The sequence below is a fragment of the Canis lupus genome, chromosome X (assembly GCF_003254725.2).
Source record: "Canis lupus dingo isolate Sandy chromosome X, ASM325472v2, whole genome shotgun sequence".
NCBI classification, from domain to species: domain Eukaryota; kingdom Metazoa; phylum Chordata; class Mammalia; order Carnivora; family Canidae; genus Canis; species Canis lupus.
The window spans coordinates 85,076,230-85,095,029 of NC_064281.1; the positions used below are offsets into that span (position 1 = coordinate 85,076,230).

Sequence of the window (18,800 nt, forward strand, 5' to 3'; positions counted from 1 at the left end):
ATTTTCAGGATAAAGGTGTGGGGATAACCCAGGAAGAGAGCTATTCAGAAAGACTAAACCAGTTCACATTGGAACAGAAGGACAAAAATCCCCATCACAGACATCTTTATTTTTTAATTTATTTAAATTCAACTTGCCAACATATAGTATAATACCCAGTGCTCATCACATCACGTTGACATCTTTAATTTAAAAAAATTAAAGTTATAAAAGTTATAGATAACCTCATGTATTTGAACACACAGAAAAGAGATGTGGAGATTTCTTGGAAAAATCTACTTGGGGATGAGTAAGTGATAGATGCATAAAAAAATCCTAAGCAAATAAAATTTAATTAATTTGTCAAAACAAAAATTTTACAGGAAAGGAAATACAACATACTCAATACTTGGTTAAACTCTGAATAATGTTTACAAAGTCATAGTAACATAATCACCGAATACTGATTTCACCAAAAATTTTGGGAGGAGGGGAAGTATACGTTTATGGGTGCATAAGAGCCAACCTGCCACCTTTCAGAATATAGAATTAATATATTATCTAAAAAGCTGAAAAGTCAAGAAATAGCAACATTACATAAAAACATAGTAGTGAATACTATAGGGAACAGCTAAAATTGTTTAAGGTTATTGCTCTCCAAGAGTGAGAATCAGGAATGGAGAGGGATAGGACAGAGGACTGTTGTTTTTTACTGTGCTATTTCTTAAAAAATCTTTATGTACAAGATATCAATTTAGTAAAATTAAAATTTTAGTTTAAAGATGAGTTATTTTTATGAACAACGCATTTAGTGCTTAGCTAAATTCTTCATAGTTGCATTGTATGCGTGTTCTAATCTAAAAATCACAATTTTTAAGACAGGTAAAAATCCTCTTATATACAGTGGCACAGTTGCCACTTACTCAATTCTTGAGGAACAAAAGTAAAAATACTCACCATGACTGGTAGGGCTTGGTGAACTCTCTAATCTCTTTTTTTTTTTTTTTAATTTTTATTTATTTATGATAGTCACACAGAGAGAGAGAGAGAGAGAGAGGCAGAGACACAGGCAGAGGGAGAAGCAGGCTCCACGCACCGGGAGCCCAAAGTGGGATTCGATCCCGGGTCTCCAGGATCACGCCCTGGGCCAAAGGCAGGCGCCAAACCACTGCGCCACGCAGGGATCCCTGAACTCTCTAATCTCATTGCATGCCACTGGTTCCTTTGCTTATTATGTTCTACATACACTGTCCTTTTTCATTTCTTTGTTCAAACAAGCAAACACCTTTCCTGATGACCTGCCCACAGTCTATTCATTTTGCTGGGAAGGTTATTCCCTCAATCTTCTCCAGGTTGGCTCCTTTCTTTCACGGCTCAGCTTAAATGTCACTTCTGCAGAGAAGCTTTCTCTGACCATTGAATTTAAAGGAGGTCTCCACGCCACCCCCCACTCTTCCTGCTATTTTCTTATGCATTGCTCTGTTTTTTACTGAGTTTTACCACAATTTGTAAAAACATATTTGCATAAATGTTTATGTGTTTTCACTAAATTCTAAGCTGTCTAGTGCATCTGTGTGTAGCAGAAGGACTTGGACATAGTAAGTGCTCAAAAAATATTTTTAAATGAATTTCTTATTAAGTGATATATCCAAGTTTCTGATATTTATAAACAATGACATGTTATATTCCATAGTTTTTGTTATATGTTAGCAGTAACTAGATACAGAGAATTATATAAAGACAAAATAATACAATTTAGACCTTTTGAAAACTTGAGTTCTTGAAAAACATTCAAATCTTAACACCTTTGGCTCATCTAAACTCTAGCCTCCTCTTATACAACGGATTCTAAGCAATGTCTGGAATTATGTTTTACTCAGTAGTCTCCTTTAATCAAGTACTATATCATTTGTAGTTAAGCTGATTATCATAATTTTATACAACAAGGGGTAATTAACATCACTGATCCACAGAGGAGGCATATACCCATATAATCAGGATCACATAAATGTCTTTTCCTTCTAAAAATACGTGGTAATGAGATGTATAACAGTCTTGTAGTCACTTAGTCTTGTAGTCTTGTAGCATTAATAGAATTAAATGCTTCATTTAGGTGACTTGTTCCACACTCAATTGGATTTTACTTAAAGAGAGCATTTCATGGTTTTTGATCTTTGTCTTTGAAGCCTGGGAAGGAATGTGAAGTGAAAATCACAAAGGTTCATTTTAATTATTCCAGTAATATTGTAGCTTAATATGATTTCTAGTGTAATTTTTATGAGTAGTAGTTTCATGTACAGATAGGATTTGTAAAAATCTTACAATTTAACCCTAATAAAAAGAGATCAGACATGCAATATGTCTACCACAGTGCTTGGCACACTATGAGCATTCAATAAAAATTAAGTTTTTTTTCTCTGACTCTGATAATTCAAGTAGTAGTGCAGCCAACTCTCATTCATTACAGTCCATTAAAGCCCCAACTTTACACTTGTATAATGATTTTTTAAACGAAGCCTAAGATTTTGATCTATTTGAACTTACTGTTTCTGCTTATTTTCTTTCATATGTTTTTTTGTATATAATTGAATCCTGATTTTATCAGTTGTCTTGCACACCCTTGGATAAATGAAGTCCTTTCTTTTACTCACTAGGACCTGAAGAAACTAGGCAGTCTAGTCTGAATTTTTTTAACATTATTAAAATAAAAATATTGATTAATAAACTGTAGAAGAGGGAAAAAACCTTTTTTGTTCTTCTTCCCTTCTAGATTCTCTACCTAAGGCCTCATAAATTAAACTGGCAAAAAACAGATTAACAAGAGAAAAACTAACAAAAGTTTATTAATATGTGCACCATGCACAGCACAATGGGGGGTAGTCAGTGAGAAGTAACTTGGTGGTTAGAACTTGAGTTTATATACCATTTAGAAGAACAATTTTTATAGAAGTGAGAAGACAAATGTAAAAGACGTATTTCCTGAGTGGCAAATTGTGGGAAGGTAAAGATCTGAGGGAACTAATGGGTCATAAGGGCTAGTTAGTAATTTGTTATGTAGATTCCTATAATGCTGACTCCAGGCCTATAAAGCTGTAGAATTGTCTCTGGTGGTTCATTTCAGTCCTTCTTGGTACACAGGGGACAGGGACACCTTTACAACTACTTTTAGGCATAAAGGGGAAGGCAGAGAGTTTTTCTTGTTTTTGCTCTGTCAATCAACAAAAAACAAAACTGCAAAATAAAATATGTGTTTATTTGGGGTTTTAGGAGTGCAATGTGGGAGGCACCTTAAGCATGCTCCAGAGAGACAAAAGAGGTTAGACTTTTTAAAGAGGAAACAGGGGATTTACATAAGTTGTTTTGAAGAAAAGGTGATTGGTGCTGGTTTCTCTCCAATTACACTAATCTGTGTGTGATTGGTGGCTAAGGCTAGTGTTAGGCAGAAAGTCCCATTAAGTCCATTTTAACATATAGCAGATGCCTCGGCTTTTAGCTGAGTTCAGCAAAAATTCTAAGAATTTGAGACAGAACATGTGCATAAGCCCCCTCTCAATGTCCTCCAGGCTCCATTTTAAATAACTTTTAGCAATGGTTATTCCATTTTTTTCTCTCTGCTGTCAGCTTCTTCTCAATTGCCATCAACTTGAAATAATTGATTTCAATTATAATAACTTGAAATAATTCTCAAGTCAAAGTGCATTTTTGGGGGTGGCGTATTCTACCCTTTAAAATTAAACAATTTTCTTTATAGTGCTCTGAAAATTGGCTCATTATAGTATAATTTTAATCCAAGATTTGATCAGTGTAGCCAAGAAAGAGTTATTTTGGTATCTCTAAAAGACAATTGTATCAAAAACATCTTAGAGGGGCAAAAAGAAAGGGAGAGTCAAATTTTGGCAACTTTTCAAAAACACAGTGGATCCACAAAGAGATTAAAAACAAATGTTTTATAACATGTGACTTCTCAGCTTTGATAAAATATTTACAATAATAAGGAAAAGATATATACAAACATTTCATGACTGATGAAAAATTAAAGAAATCTAAACACAAGTTAGGTGGCTCAAAGATTCTATGCTGTGCTGTGTTTGAAACGCATAAGAAGAAGCATTTCTGATTTATCTTCCTTTAAAAGTTATATTGCTCTTATTGCCTTATATTATAATGCATATGTCACTGCTGTAGGCTCATCATTAAAGGATAACTCAGCATAGTATAGGAGAGCACTTACCAGGCATCTGGAATGTTGGGTTTAACCCTTTACTCTGCTATTACAATACCAGGAAAAATCACAATCAGTTTGAACCTCTGTCTCTTGTCCATAAGATAAAAAGAATGGATTCCATGGTTTCTTAATTTTAAAAGTCCACAAACCATTGGTCAGCCAATGAACAAAACAAATACTCTATTATTAGAACAGAAAAGGAATTATGTTTTAATTATCTCTAATCCCCCCAGGGCCTAGGATGGTCCCTAATAATTTAACTCTTTTTAGTTCAATAAACATTTATTGAGGATCTTCTAAGTTCCAGGGATAGCACTGAATCCTGGGAATTCAGAGATGAGGTAGACATGCTCTCTACCTTTTAGGATTTTACAGTGCAGAGGAAGTAAAAAGTATATAGGTAATTTAAACATCAAGAATTATGGCTGAGGCCAAGATGCAGATTTTCGTTAAGACCCTTACGGGGAAGACCATCACTCTCGAGGTTGAGCCCTCGGATACAATAGAAAATGAAAAGGCCAAGATTCTGGATAAGGAAGGAATCCCTCCTGATCAGCAGAGACTGATATTTGCGGGCAAGCAACTGGAGGATGGCCGTACTTTGTCTGACTACAACATTCAAAAGGAGTCCACTCCTCATCTTGTGTTGAGACTTCGTGGTGGTGCTAAGAAAAGGAAGAAGAAGTCTTACACCACTCCCAAGAAGAATAAGCATAAGAGAAAGAAGGTTAAGCTGGCCGTCCTGAAATACTACAAGGTGGACGAGAATGGCAAAATCAGTCGCCTTCGTCGAGAGTGCCCTTCAGATGAATGTGGTGCTGGAGTTTTTATGGCTAGCCACTTTGACAGACATTATTGTGGCAAATGTTGTCTGATCTATTGCTTCAACAAACCAGAAGACAAGTAATTGTATATGGATTGATAATAAAAGAAGTGAACTGATAACATTAAAAAAAAAAGAATTATGGCTGAGGTAGACAAAGAGTAGTATTTTACATAGTGAACGTAACTTACAAGGGCCAGAGAAAGGCTTCCTGGAGGAAATCATCCTCTGCTGAATCTTTTTTTTAAAAAATTTTTTTATTGGAGTTCAATTTGCCAACATATAGCATAACACCCAGTGCTCATCCCGCCAAGTGCCCCCCTCAGTGCCCATCACCCAGTCACCCTAGCCCTCCACCCACCTCCCTTTCCACTACCCCTTGTCGTTTCCCAGAGTTAGGTGTCTCTCATATTTTGTCACCCTCACTGATATTTTCACTCATTTTCTCTCCTTTCCCCTTTACTTCCTTTCACTAATTTTTATATTCCCCAAATGAATGAGACCATATAATGTTTGTCCTTCTCCGATTGACCTCTGCTGAATCTTGAAGGATTAGTTATCCATAATGATGGAGAGGCAGAGAAAATAGCAAGAGCAGAAACAAAACATATAAAAAGAATATGAATAAGTTAATATGGCATGCATTCATTACAGTCTCTTAAAAAATTAAATAGCTGGGATCCCTGGGTGGCTTAGTGGTTTAGCGCCTGCCTTCAGCCCAGGGCATGATCCTGGAGTCCCAGGATCAAGTCCCACATTGGGCTCCCTGCATGGAGCCTGCTTCTCCCTCTGCCTGTGTCTCTGCCTCTCTCTGTGTGTGTCTCTCATGAATAAATAAATAAAACCTTTAAAAAAATTAATTTTTTTATTTTTTATTTTTATTTATGATAGTCACACAGAGAGAGAGAGAGAGAGAGGCAGAAACACAGGCAGAGGGAGAAGCAGGCTCCATGCACCGGGAGCCCGAAATGGGACTCGATCCCGGGTCTCCAGGATCACACCCTGGGCCAAAGGCAGGCGCCAAACTGCTGCCTTTAAAAAAATTAAATAGCTCCCTCCTCAGTTACATAAAATAATTAAGAAACCACACTTATCATAGGGATAACCAATGTTACTTTATTTTCCATATTTCCTTTAGATTCTTAGCAATAGCTTCATGTTTATTTTATCTGGGAAGGGACGTATGAGTTTTTTTTTTTTTTTTCTAAAATGCATGTCAGGATACCTGGGTTTCAGTGATGAATAACTCTGAAATATTTTGAAAGAGAAAAAAAAAGAAAAAAAGATTATTAGGCATCTTATGGAAGGTGAGGCATTGTTTAGCACATGCATCCTGGTTATCTGATGCTATGCTATCTGTGCCTTTCACTGGATTATAATGAGCCCTGGAAATCTTGCCTTAGTCCACTGGTATGGTCTGAAAGTCATCTAAGTGATGTCAGCTCAGAAGCCTGAACCTCAAAGTCTGTTCTTTGGAGTGGCAATCATGTGAGGTACCTCGAATGGTCCCTTTCCATGTGGCTCTGAGATTGTTCTTTGTTGAAGATGCAAATTCTGGCCTGTAGTTTATAGCAGAACCTTCAGGTACGCTTTAGAATAAAACAAGAACATTAAGAGATTTAATGGCTGTGGTTAATTTATTACTATTGTCAACTCTATATATTGCCAATCTTCAATAGACGCAAAACTCTATCAGAGTAGAGTATATATTTCATAAGACAGAGGCAGAGACACAGGCAGAGGGAAGCCCAATGTGGGACTCGATCCCAGGACCCCAGGATCAGGCTGAGTCAAAGGCAGACACTCAACCACTGAGCCACCCAGGCATCCTTATAATACTGTTTTACCTTCAGGGTTAGCCCTCATCAAAACTCTTATGAGATAGGTACGCCAGGGCGGCTTAGTGGTTGAACGTCTGCTTTTGACTCAGGGCCTGATCCCAGGGTCCTGGAATGGAGTCCCACATCAGTCTCCCTGCATGGGGCCTGCTTCTCCCTCTGCCTGTGTCACTGCCTGTGTCTCTCATGAATAAATAAATAAAATCTTAAAAAAAACAGTATTAAAGACAGAAAGGGCACTAACAAATCACCAGGGACCTCCCATAAAGCATACAAAATCTAAAATGTTTATATTAATAATATTTTAACAGAAAATCTTACTTTAGGGACAGCTGTGTTTTATTTATTTTAATTTTTAAAATTTAATTTGAGAGAGAGAAGGAGAGACAGAGAACACACAGGAGCAGGAGCTGAGGGAGGGCAGAGGTAGAGGGAAAAGCAGACTCCCCACTGAGTGGGGAGCCCCACAAGAGGCTTGATCCCCAGACTCCAGGATCATGACCTGAGCCGAAGGCAGATGCTTAACTGACTGAGCCACTCATGTGCCCCAAAAGTTTTAGTTTTAGGTATAAAAAAATATCCTGAAAATTTTATTTGTTTGATAATCAGGAACTGATTTTAGAAAGGCAAAATGAAGAATTGTCAGAGGACATCTGTGCACTTGACTGGATCTTTTTTTTTTTTTTTGACTGGATCATTAAGAAACTATACTTACCTACCTATTTAATCAAAGCACAGTAGTCTCCCCTTATCCACAAGGAATGCACTCCAAGACCCCCAGGTGGATGCCTGAAACTGCAGATAGTACCACGTACCATGTTTTTCATACCTATACACACAAACCTATGATAAAGTTTAATTTATAAATTAGATTAATAATCATTAATAATAAAATACAATTATAACAATATACTGTAAGAAAAGTTATGCAAATGAGGTCTCTCTCTTTCAAAATATCTTATACTGTACCCACGCTTGTGATGATGTGAGATGATAAAATAACTGTGATAACATGAGGTGAGGTGACTGATAATAGGCACTGTGATACAGCTACGGTTAGGCTACTATTGATCTTCTGATGATAAGACAGAAGTCAGAAGGAGGATCTTCCATTTCCAGACTGCAGGTTGACTAGGGTAACTGAAATCCCCAAAAGAGAAACAGCTAATAAGGGTGTGGATGGGGTAGGGTGGTGGTGGGGTTCCTATACAAATAAAGCATTTGAAAAGAAACACAGAAGGTAACACATTAAGTGAAGAGCCTATGTTCTGTGGGGTTTTTCCCCCTTAAATAATCAAGTAGATAATAAAGGCAACTGAAATCATAGAAAATTATTCTTGTGAGACACAGAATACCTGCTATCTAGGCATTCTGCATGTAAAGAATAACCTTTTGTATTGTAGGTAGAAGATTTAATTACTAAAGAAATTAAGACCATCTAAACTGAGGGGGTGCTGTAAACATTTGAATACATTTCATAGCTTCATTTCAGACTTAGGTTTTTATAAGCCACAGCAAATAAAATCCACTTTCTATATTCTGTCATTTTTTAATACTCTTTTACATTCTTTTAGAGATCTGTGAGGTCAAAATGATTTTCATAACAATACTAAGATGTTATCTGTCTTTTTGACTCTCTTCCTCTCATGAGTGTACAGTGGAGTTTTCCAGAGGCTATGTGATGTGTGAAATGCAATGGATTAAAAGCAAAAGTTGATAACAAAGATCTGGCTTTCTTCTGTTAGCCCAGATAGTAAACAATGCTATTCTTTCTATGAAAGTTTTTGTTTGGCAAAAAAAGCTATTTTCATAAAAAATAGGTCATTTACATTAACATACAATGTGCTCATCATCGCTACTTTCAAATGAATCAACAAATATTTAAAATTTTCTCATTTTGGGACACCTGGGTGGCATCTGCCTTTGGCTCAGGTTGTGATCCTGGCGTCCAGGAATTGAGTCCCACATCATTGGGCTCCCTGCATGGAGCCTCCTTCTCCCTCTGCCTGTGTCTCTCATGAATAAATAAATAAAATCTTCAAAAAATTTTTTTCTAATTTTTATCTCAAATATGGTAAATAATAGTTAATGCACATTATAATCCATATAAACAAAAGCTCTTTGAGGTTTTTGGTAATTTTTGATAGTATAAAAGGTCTGAAAACTAAAAAGCAGCTTTAGGCAAAAATTATCCTTTGTCCTTGAAAAAAGAAAACAGACACAGTATTGTAATTGTCACTGTTACTCTTTGAAGAGCCTCAACTACCATATTAATTATAACTTTGGACCAAAGTGACTAACTTCTATTGGTGGAAAATATAAGTATCTGGCATATACAAACATTTTTACAGACTAACAAGGCTTAAGAATACACATGACAAAACTTCTCACAGCCACACAAATCCTTTTTATAACTTCCTAAAGTGGCAAAAATAAGACATTATACAATTCCAAGACATGGCTTCTCTATAGCATCTCAAAATAAGATGCAAAATCATAAAAAAATCATATTGGAATTATGCTTAGTTTAAATCAATGTTTCAATAATCTGTTTTATTTATTAAGTTTCTAGTGATGCAACGATTATCCATTCATTGACCCAATTTAATGGGTCCAGATTCTAAGTTGTTTAAAGATCTTGGAAACTATCTTCAAGTTAGCATACTACAAAGTATATTTGCAGATGAAATAACATTAGTCAGAATATTTATTTAATGTAGTTGAAAATAAATTTACATTTTTCATAATCATAAACATTTTCACAGGTAATGTTAACTTCTTTGCTCAGTAAGCCTGTGTAAGTTTAGGAAAAACACACTTAAGTAAAATAAAATGCATTCTCGTATTGTACTTAACACTGACAAAACAGAAAAGACGTACTTGCGAAAATTTTACATTAATTATGTAATCTTGGGTCCTTAAAACATTTCTGGATCATTTTCTGCAAGAAGATGCTTTATTAAAGTCCAGCATATTTAAAATATTAGAAGTTCAATTTTCTGTTTTTCTGGGAATTTAAGAATATTCCATTTATACGTGCACTTTTCTTTCTGCTAATCAGAACAGTGCTCCTTTAATTAAGTATCTTCTAGATATAGAAAAAAAAGGTCACAGACATAACAAGAGATAAAGGTTTTTCTGAATTACAGAATATTTTGGAATATTTTCATATTTCAATAAATATTCAGTTTATTCCTCTTATTGGGCAGAAAACTTGTTATGCTTATTTTTTAACCATGATCTTTGTACATTTGCTGTTATGAGTCTGTAGTTTGTTTCATTCTATCATTAATTCGTGAATATTGTCATTAAGAGAAGCGAAGCTGCACATCGCTCCCCCAAAAAAGACAATTAACCAGGCTATGAGATTTAAAGGAACAGTCCAGGAGAAATATGCGTAAGAGGTTTTTTCCCCCACTTAAGTTCTAGGCTTAATTCACCTCTAATCCTTTTCCTTTTTAATTTCTTCTCGCAGCTTCCGTTCTGTACATAACCAGGCAGGGTAAAAGCAAATATGAATTAAAGAGAGATTTTAAGTAGGAAATACAGAAAACATTAGAATGATATTAAGCAGGCAATCATCCTAGTAATGGTGGTAGGAGAAAGAAGGGAGTTGGGAGAAATCACCTCCCGGGTACTTGACTACTTCAGTGTAAGGTATCTGTGGTATTTATTCATGCTAATGTATAACTTTACATTTTATAATTTAAATTTATCATAACTTTACGATTTATTTATTTATTTATAGATTTTATTTATTTATTCATTCATTCATGAAAGACACACACAGAGAGAGGCAGAGACACAGGCAGAGGGAGAGGGAGAAGCAGGCTCCATGCAGGGAGCCCGACGTGGGACTCAATCCCGGGTCTCCAAGATCATGCCCTGGGCCAAAGGCAGGGGCTAAACCGCTGAGCCACCCAGGGATCCCCTAACTTTACGTTTTAAAAGGCTCAATGGATGAGCAAGGAATTACAGATGCATGCTCCAGGCCCCTAGTGCCTCTATTTTACACAGAATGCTTGCTAAATGAAGGTAACTGACTCTGAAGCTTCCAAGAGACCCTGTAGGGCTCTGGCTTCCAGAAAAGTAGTCTGAAGAGCCTATGCTAATGAGTGATTTTGAAAAGGCACTTTTTTTTTCACGTGCTCTCGAGACTTGAGGTGAAAACATAGCTCAAAAGGAAACTGGCAAAACAGGGTAGCAAATAAAGATTCCCAAAGTCCTGTAGCATTCAAAAGTTTTGTGGCACCCAAGCAATGACACAACCACAGCACTTAGGTGTGATGTTTCATCATTGTTTTTTAACTACGGCTTTTCAACTCCCCACTTCTCCATTGTGAGGGCTCGGTAAGCTCATACAAGTTTCAGGCACATAAGCGATTTGTACCCTTCGGTCCCCCGCCCCGCGCCACACTCCCGGGTCCCCATCGCCCCCTGGCGGCCATGGCCGACTTCCGCTTCCCCCGCTCAGCGCGGCCTCTGCAGCACACGTGGCGTCCTCTACGTCACATCCGGCCCTTGCGATTCGGGCTGGGAACCCGCGCGATGAAGTGCGTATTTGTTACAGTAGGGACCACCAGCTTTGACGACCTCGTTGCGTGTGTCTCGGCTCACGACACTCTGCAAGTGAGTGGGGGAGGTGCGCAGTCGGGTGCGCGGTGGCTCTGTTCGCCGCTCGCAGCCCGCCGCCGCCGCTAGCCTTACCACTAGCCTCGGTAACCTTTCCTGAACGCCGCGCTTCGGAAGAACCCCCAACAGCTCTACCTCAGGTGCCGCCGCCCCTTTACTGGCTCCTCCCCGCGCCCGGCTAGGCCCTCCTCCTGCTCTCAGTCGCCTCGGCGCCCTCCGCCTGCTCTTCCTGCTTTACCGCCGCCCTCCCGGACCCTCCTCCCCGTCCTTTCTCTGGCTCCTCCTTTCCCTGGCTTTTCCCTTCCGACTCTCCGCCTCCGCCTCTCCTTCCTCCGGCTTCGCCCCTCCTTCCCGCTGCTCCGCCTCTCCGAGTGGGGCTCCTGGGGTCCGGGCCAGCCTCTCGACGTACCTCAGGCTCGCTCGGGGTCGTGTAGTCAGCGCCGGGCGCCTCGACGAGCTCTGTCAGGCTCGGCCCGGCTCGACTCGATCCGGCCGGTTCCTCTCGGCAAGCGGTCCCCGCCCTGCCCCCGCTGCACTCGGGCGAGCCCGCGCCGCGCGGTCTCACCAGGCGTCCTCGCGGCTGGCGTCCTCCGGCGGCGGTTTGGCGGCTTGGCTTGGCGGCTCCTCCAAACGGGGGTTTGCACAGCTTCAGCCCTGAGGCGGATCGGGGTCGTTTCTTCGTCTCCTTTCCAGTTTTCGAACCTTTCTCAGGGTCTCTACCTGGTCGTCTGCTTGTGGCGTGGCCTGTCCTTTCGACGGCTTGGTGAGCACAGTCACATAGATCTTAACGTTAGGGCTTGTGAGGTACCCTGTCGGGGTCGGGTACGGTGTGTGTGTGTGGGGGGGTGCACAGCTTGGTTCTGGAAAAGTAAAATCGGCCACAGGTAGAAGATTTTGTGGCCCGCGCGCGGGTCTGAACACCGACTTTAGGGGTGGTGGTTGTCCTTTTTACGGAAGCCTGTTTAAAAGTCCCGCTTTTTTTTTTTTTTTTCTTTTTTCCAGATCCTCAGGAGTCTGGGCTACAGCCGACTTGTCCTCCAGATAGGTAGAGGAAAGGTGGTACCTGAACCATTGAGTACTGAGTCATTTGCTCTGGATGTTTACAGGTACAAGGATTCATTGGAAGAAGATCTTCAGAAAGCAGATCTTGTTATTAGTCACGCAGGTAAAATTCCTTAGAATCCCACGGTTTAGGTTTTGATAGTTAAGAACAGAAATTTAGGGATTTTTTTTTTTGGGGATTTTTTTGCGGTAAAGTAAAATCAGTAGAGTAACTCACTGTAGCCTTTTTCAGTATGATACTTATTTGAATATACCTATTGAGAACATTTATTAGAGGTTACTATTTTGGGTAAGATAAAAGTTTTAAGACTTTTGGGGATAAAAGGATAAGAAATTAAGAACATGGACTAACTGTATAGTAAGAAACTCTAAACGCAGGAGCAAAATAATTTGTCCGGTGTCATGCGTAAAGAGTTGTCTAATTTGAAATTAGCATTTGGGCTTAGATCTGCTGAAATGTTCAGCCAACTAATTGGGTTGCACATGAAGAAATTGGCTTTGAACAATTTTTTTCTTACATTTTACATGTGAGTATGAAAGACAGAGAAGCAGAGACAGAGGCAGAGAGAGAAGCAGGTTCCTTGCGGGGAGCCCGATGTGGGGGACTCCATACCAGGACTCCAGGATCACACCCTGGGCGGAAGGCAGACAGACGTTTAACCCCTGAACCACCCAGGCATCCCAAGAATGTATTTTTCAAGTCAAATTTTGTAGCATTTAATACAGAGCAACTGATCATTTGACTTTTGTTATTTTGAATGTCTAATTAAGAGGCCTGGTTTGTAGTTCTGCCAGCTAAGTTTTTCTTTTTTTTTAATTAGTTAATTAATTGATTTTTATTTATTTATTTTTTGTATATTTTTTTATTGGAGTTCGATTTGCCAACATATAGCATAACACCCAGTGCTCATCCCGTCAAGTGACCCTCTCAGTGCCCGTCACTGCCAGCTAAGTTTTTCATCTTCAGTTCTGTCTTAAAGCTTGGTGGAGCACATTAATTTTTTTTTAACTGTTAACAATTTTGATTTATTTTGTAGGTGCAGGAAGCTGTTTGGAGACTCTGGAAAAAAGAAAGCCACTTGTAGTAGTTGTAAACGAAAAGTTGATGAACAATCATCAGCTGGAATTGGCAAAGCAGCTACATAAAGACGGGCATCTCTTCTACTGTACCTGCAGGTATACTACAGACTGATAATTTGACCTCTTGCCTTAAATCCTCACTAGCTATTCTTATCCACCTACCTGACCTGTCGGTCTTTTTAAACCTCTTACCTTCTGCTTATCGAACGCTTTGATTTTCCTCACCTGTGAAACTGTTGTTTGTCTTCCGCTGTGTGTTTTCTGTTATATTTCTTTCTGTATCTGTGCCTATTTCATTTCATGTGATTATCTGAATGTATGTAGGCATGTATGTAAGTTTCATCTGGGCACTGAAGGCTCCGAGGATATGATTTTTGAGGATATGATTTTTGAGTTCGTTGGCTTTTCATTATACAAAGAAGGCATTTGCTTATTTTTTTTATAATTAAAGTTTTACCTTCCGTAAATCCATTGGGAAAGCCCCTGCTCTCATGGTACTAATGTTCTATTAGTGGGAGATAGTAAACAGTTTAAGAATAAGCGATCAAGATAATTTCACATTGTGAAATGTGGGTTTTTTTTTTTTTTTGGTGAAATGTGTTATGAAGAAAATAAGGGTGATAAGATAGCTGGGAGTAAAGATTAATTAGATTGATCAGGGAAGGCATGAATGAGTATATGACATTTGAGTTGAGATCTGAACAAGAGGTAGTCATGTGAATGAAACTCTAGAGGAAGAAGGAACAACAGCCATTGCAAAGGCCCTAAGTTAGGAATGAGCTTGGAGTTGAGGAACCAGAGGGAAGATTAAGTGTGGCAGGAGTATGGTAAGCAAGGCAGAAGATAGAAGATGAGATTGGGTGGAGATAGCTCACTTAAGAGTTCTGATTGTATTGTGTTTAGTGAGAAGCCATTAAAGTATTTTAAGCCTGAGGAATTACTATGGTAAGGAGTATTATTTTTTTTAGAAGTATATTAAAATTCAACAAGAACTGATCAACACAGTAGAAGGATGAAGAAAATTGCTGGTTGGTTTTCTGTTAATTCTTGAGACACTAGAAGCTTGCCAAAGGGTCAGGTCATTAATTCCCAATTATTTGACTTTAAAAGTTATCGTAGTTTGATGTTTTAAAAAGTAAAGACCTCATAGAAGTATTATAAAATACGTATCTTTTATGTTATAATTGAAATTAATTTTAAAGTGAAAAATAAGTTTTAGGAGAAACTGGCTAGAACCTAAAGGCTTTTCTTTTAACTTCACTGCATCTCTTAGACACTCAGTAAATACTTGTTTATTTGTTTAATATTTATTGATCACCTACTATGTGCTAGGCATTATTCTAGGTACTTGGGCGTATATTGGTGAACAAAACAGACAATTTCTGTTTTTATAGAGGAGACAAATTCATTGATTATTTCAGGAACAATTGACGTCTTAATCCCTATATGATGGGGGAGAGGGAATATCAGGGTGGCTGTGTAACATAGAAGCCATTATTGTAAGTATTCTGTGTTGGAAGAAGCTATATAATAATTATGTAGGCTTCTGATAGTAGGCATAGGTGTCCTTGGGTAGCAGAGATTGTTAGGGGCTAATATTTTTTTATTATTTTATTTTTTTAAAATTTTTATTTATTTATGATAGTCACACAGAGAGAGAGAGGCAGAGACATAGGCAGAGGGAGAAGCAGGCTCTATGCACCAGGAGCCCGACGAGGGACTTGATCCCAGGTCTCCAGGATTGTGCCCTGGGCCAAAGGCAGGTGCCAAACTGCTGCGCCACCCGGGGATCCCGCTAATATTTTTTTTTAAAGAATAAACTCCTCTAACTGGTTTATGCAAGTCAATTTTTCCAGACATTTCTAAGGAGTATTTTTATTCTAGATGTTAATCAGCTTTGATTTTATGTTAGTACATTTATTTTTATTTTTAATTTTTTAAAAAAGATTTTGTTTATTCATGAGAGACACAGAGAGAGAGGCAGAGGCAGAAGGAGGAACAGGCTTCATGCAGGGAGCCCGACTCCAGGATCACGCCCTGGATTATGCCATGGGCCGAAGGCAGGCGTTAAACATTTGAGCCACCCAGGGATCCCCTTATGTTAGTACATTTAAAAGGAGAAAGCATTGATACCCAAAACATCCTGATTCCTTATTCAAGCCGAAAAGGAAGCTGTGCAAGTCTCCAATTTATTTTTTACAGTTTGAGAAGTCTTATATTTTAAGACATGAATATGGTAAAAATAATTGGTTATATTTTCATTTTAGGTATATTATTTATTCTCCTGAGTCTAGGCTGGATGATTGTATGTCTGTTTTTTTTTAAGATTTTATTTAGTTATTCATGAGAGACAGAGAGAGAGAGAGGCAGAGACACAAGCAGAGGGAGAAGCAGGCTCCATGCAGGGAGCCTGACATGGGACTCGATCCTGGGTCTCCAGGACTACACCCTGGACTGAAGGTGGTGCTAAAACACTGAGCCACCCAGGCTGCCCCTGTATGTCTGTTCTAATTTAAGTGGCTGCTTTACTTAAATTTCTGAAGTAATACTTATGGCATGGTTTGGAATCTTACTTCCAACATGCATGGTGATTGTACATTACTTAATTATATGTGGATTTATGGTAGTACAATTACAAAAGAAAGTTATTTAGTCTTCATGCATGGTCCAGTAGTCTCCCCAGCTTATTGTTCTTGTCTGGCAGCTGTTACTTTTGTTTTCATTTATTCTGTTTTCATAAATGAATTTTGCCTTGGTTTATGTCTGCCCAGTCCTGAAAAATGTTCAAAAGTCCCATGACTACATCTTTAATGAAATAACATTTCTTTAATATTTCAGTTGACAAAATATACAGTATCTGTTGAATTGGTATGGACAGGTACTACATAGAGCTCTTCATATTGCTTTCGTTTTTGTATGTGTGGTTGACCCTCGAACAACACAGATTTGAATGACATGGGTTCACTTCTACACAGATTTTTTTCTTTTTTTTTTTTTTACACAGATTTTTTTCAATACAGTACTATAAATGTGTTTTCTCTTACGATTTTCATAGTAACATTTTTTCTCTAGTTTATTGTTAAGATTATAGTGTGTAACATCATGTACAAAATGTGTTTATAGACTCTGTTATTGGTAAGGCTTCCCATCAACAGTAGGGTATTTGTAGTTAAGGTGTGGGGGAGTCAGAAGGTGTACATGAATTTTCTTTTTTTTTAAGATTTTTATTTATTTGAGAGAGAGCAAGTGGGGGAGGGGCAGAGGGAGAGGAAAAAGCAGAATCCCTGCTGAACTTAGAGCCCAAGGATATGGGGCTTGATCCCAGGACCCTAGATCATGACCTGAGTGGAAGTCAGATGCTTAACTGATGGAGTCACCCTGGTGCTCCTGGAAGTTGTACATGTATTTTCAATTGTTCAGGTGATCAGTTCCTTTAACTCTGTGTTGTTCAAGGGTCAACTATATATATAATAAAAGTATAATAAAATTCACATGTACAGTTTCAGAAGCATCACAGTATTCTTGGAAGTTAGATTCAGTCATCAAGTGGGCGGCAAATGAATTTTACAGAATTTTCTCCCTTGTTACCTAATATTTTTCTTCTTTTGTTTTAGCACGCTTCCGGGGCTGTTACAGTCAATGGACTTATCAACACTGAAATGTTTTCCTCCTGGCCAGCCAGAAAAATTTTCTGCATTTTTGGATAAAGTTGTTGGATTACAAAAATAAACACTAATCTCTGAACACTTTAAAAAACACCCCTCCCAAATTCAACCTATGGAATGTGGTTAAATCAAATTATAAATACATAGTATATATTTGCAGAATAATATAAATTAATAAACTTACACATCTATAGAATGTATAGAAGAATTCATGGTGTGAATGTTAGCATCTGGGTCCAAATCCTTATTGCTACTTAGTAGATTTTTTGCTTAATCTTTATATTTTACTTAAAATATGTAGTGAGCATTCATAGGTTTTATCCTAGAATCCCAAATTGATTTAGAAATCATGTCAAAAATAAATCTGAAAACTTTGACAAGAACCTCAAATGAAGTTATTAGTTTTGTGTTGCTTAGAGTAAAAAAAAATGAAGCAGTAACAAATTGGTAAAGGCATTTGAGAGTCAGTATCTTTAGCTATACAATTTAAGGAGCCAATTTTTTAAAAACAAGCTAAAATGATGAGTTGTGTTCTGTGAAATAAAAAGTTAAAAAATTACCTTAAAAAGATTAACAAGATTAAAGATCAAGTCAGTTGATTGGTGGTACTTGGAGAAACTACTTCAGTGGTGTAGATTCATTCTCTTCTCTAAAATACAAAGAGAAAATGACAAACTAATCTTGTTCAATATGGAAGCTTTATTGGTTTGAAAAGAGTAAATCAAAAAGGACTTCTTAGGCCAATAGAACTTGCTGTTAGGCCCCTTCTCATTAGTTTTGAAACATTTATTATAACATCATCGAGGAATTTATAATTTATGTACTTAAAACATTAGTTTTATAAGCAATTATGTGATCAGATGTATAGAATAGCCTAAATACATGACTTTTGGGTTCATGTAACTCAAGATTGATACGTCATGAAATTCTGATTAAGGAGTCTTGAGACCTATAAAATTAGATTATCTGTAGGTGTTCATAGCTTTCTGGTAGAAATTTTGTATACAGTTCATAAAATAGTATATACTATAAAGACATACTTTTCATAATATTCCAAGATGTTGGCTATTCTAAGCATTTTACCAGTGCTTTATGTAGTGTCTCTGTAGATTTGGTTTCCTGATTGTGTTTTACTTAGGTTAATATTAAAATAAATTCTTAATAATAGTAGAAGGTGGTGACTGAGAAATACTCTGGGTAGCAGGAGGAAGCCAACATGGATTAAAATTTGCTGAGAATAATCTAAAAAGTGAGTAATCTGCATCTACATAGTTTGAGAATTAACAGCACCATAATCATTATTATACATTAATCTTATATTAATGTTATATAGGAAAGGCCCTTTTCAAATACTTGGAGATAATTAGACTTTTCTGGGCTCTTTTAAATGTGGTTCTCTAATCGATAAAAATTATGGTTTAAAATGTATTTTGATCACTTGGTTTTTAGTTATTTTATGTCATGAAGGACTAACCATAGAGAATCAGAAACAAAGG

The 18,800-nt window shown here is 37.7% G+C and overlaps 2 protein-coding genes and 1 long non-coding RNA gene across 3 annotated transcripts in view; 2 read left to right on the forward strand and 1 right to left on the reverse strand.

Moving 5' to 3' along the window:
• The first annotated feature begins 4,633 nt into the window (after positions 1 to 4,633).
• On the forward strand, positions 4,634 to 5,149 carry LOC112649234 (ubiquitin-40S ribosomal protein S27a-like). The gene has a single exon (XM_035711794.2). The coding sequence runs from the start codon at positions 4,641 to 4,643 to the stop codon at positions 5,109 to 5,111; it is 471 nt and encodes a 156-aa protein (XP_035567687.1). The 5' UTR covers positions 4,634 to 4,640; the 3' UTR covers positions 5,112 to 5,149.
• A 1,054-nt stretch (positions 5,150 to 6,203) lies between these two features.
• Positions 6,204 to 12,047, reverse strand: LOC125754741 (uncharacterized). Its single transcript, XR_007409542.1, has 3 exons — positions 11,907 to 12,047; positions 7,585 to 7,708; positions 6,204 to 6,616 (listed from the first exon to the last, which is right to left on the reverse strand). It is a non-coding gene; the product is annotated as an uncharacterized LOC125754741 (long non-coding RNA).
• ALG13 (ALG13 UDP-N-acetylglucosaminyltransferase subunit) overlaps positions 12,048 to 18,800 on the forward strand; it is a 72,483-nt gene continuing 65,730 nt past the window's right edge. The window contains 3 exon segments of the mRNA XM_035711627.2: positions 12,048 to 12,260; positions 12,604 to 12,662; positions 13,597 to 13,735. Coding sequence (XP_035567520.1) covers positions 13,665 to 13,735 — 71 coding nt within the window. The 5' untranslated portion in view covers positions 12,048 to 12,260; positions 12,604 to 12,662; positions 13,597 to 13,664.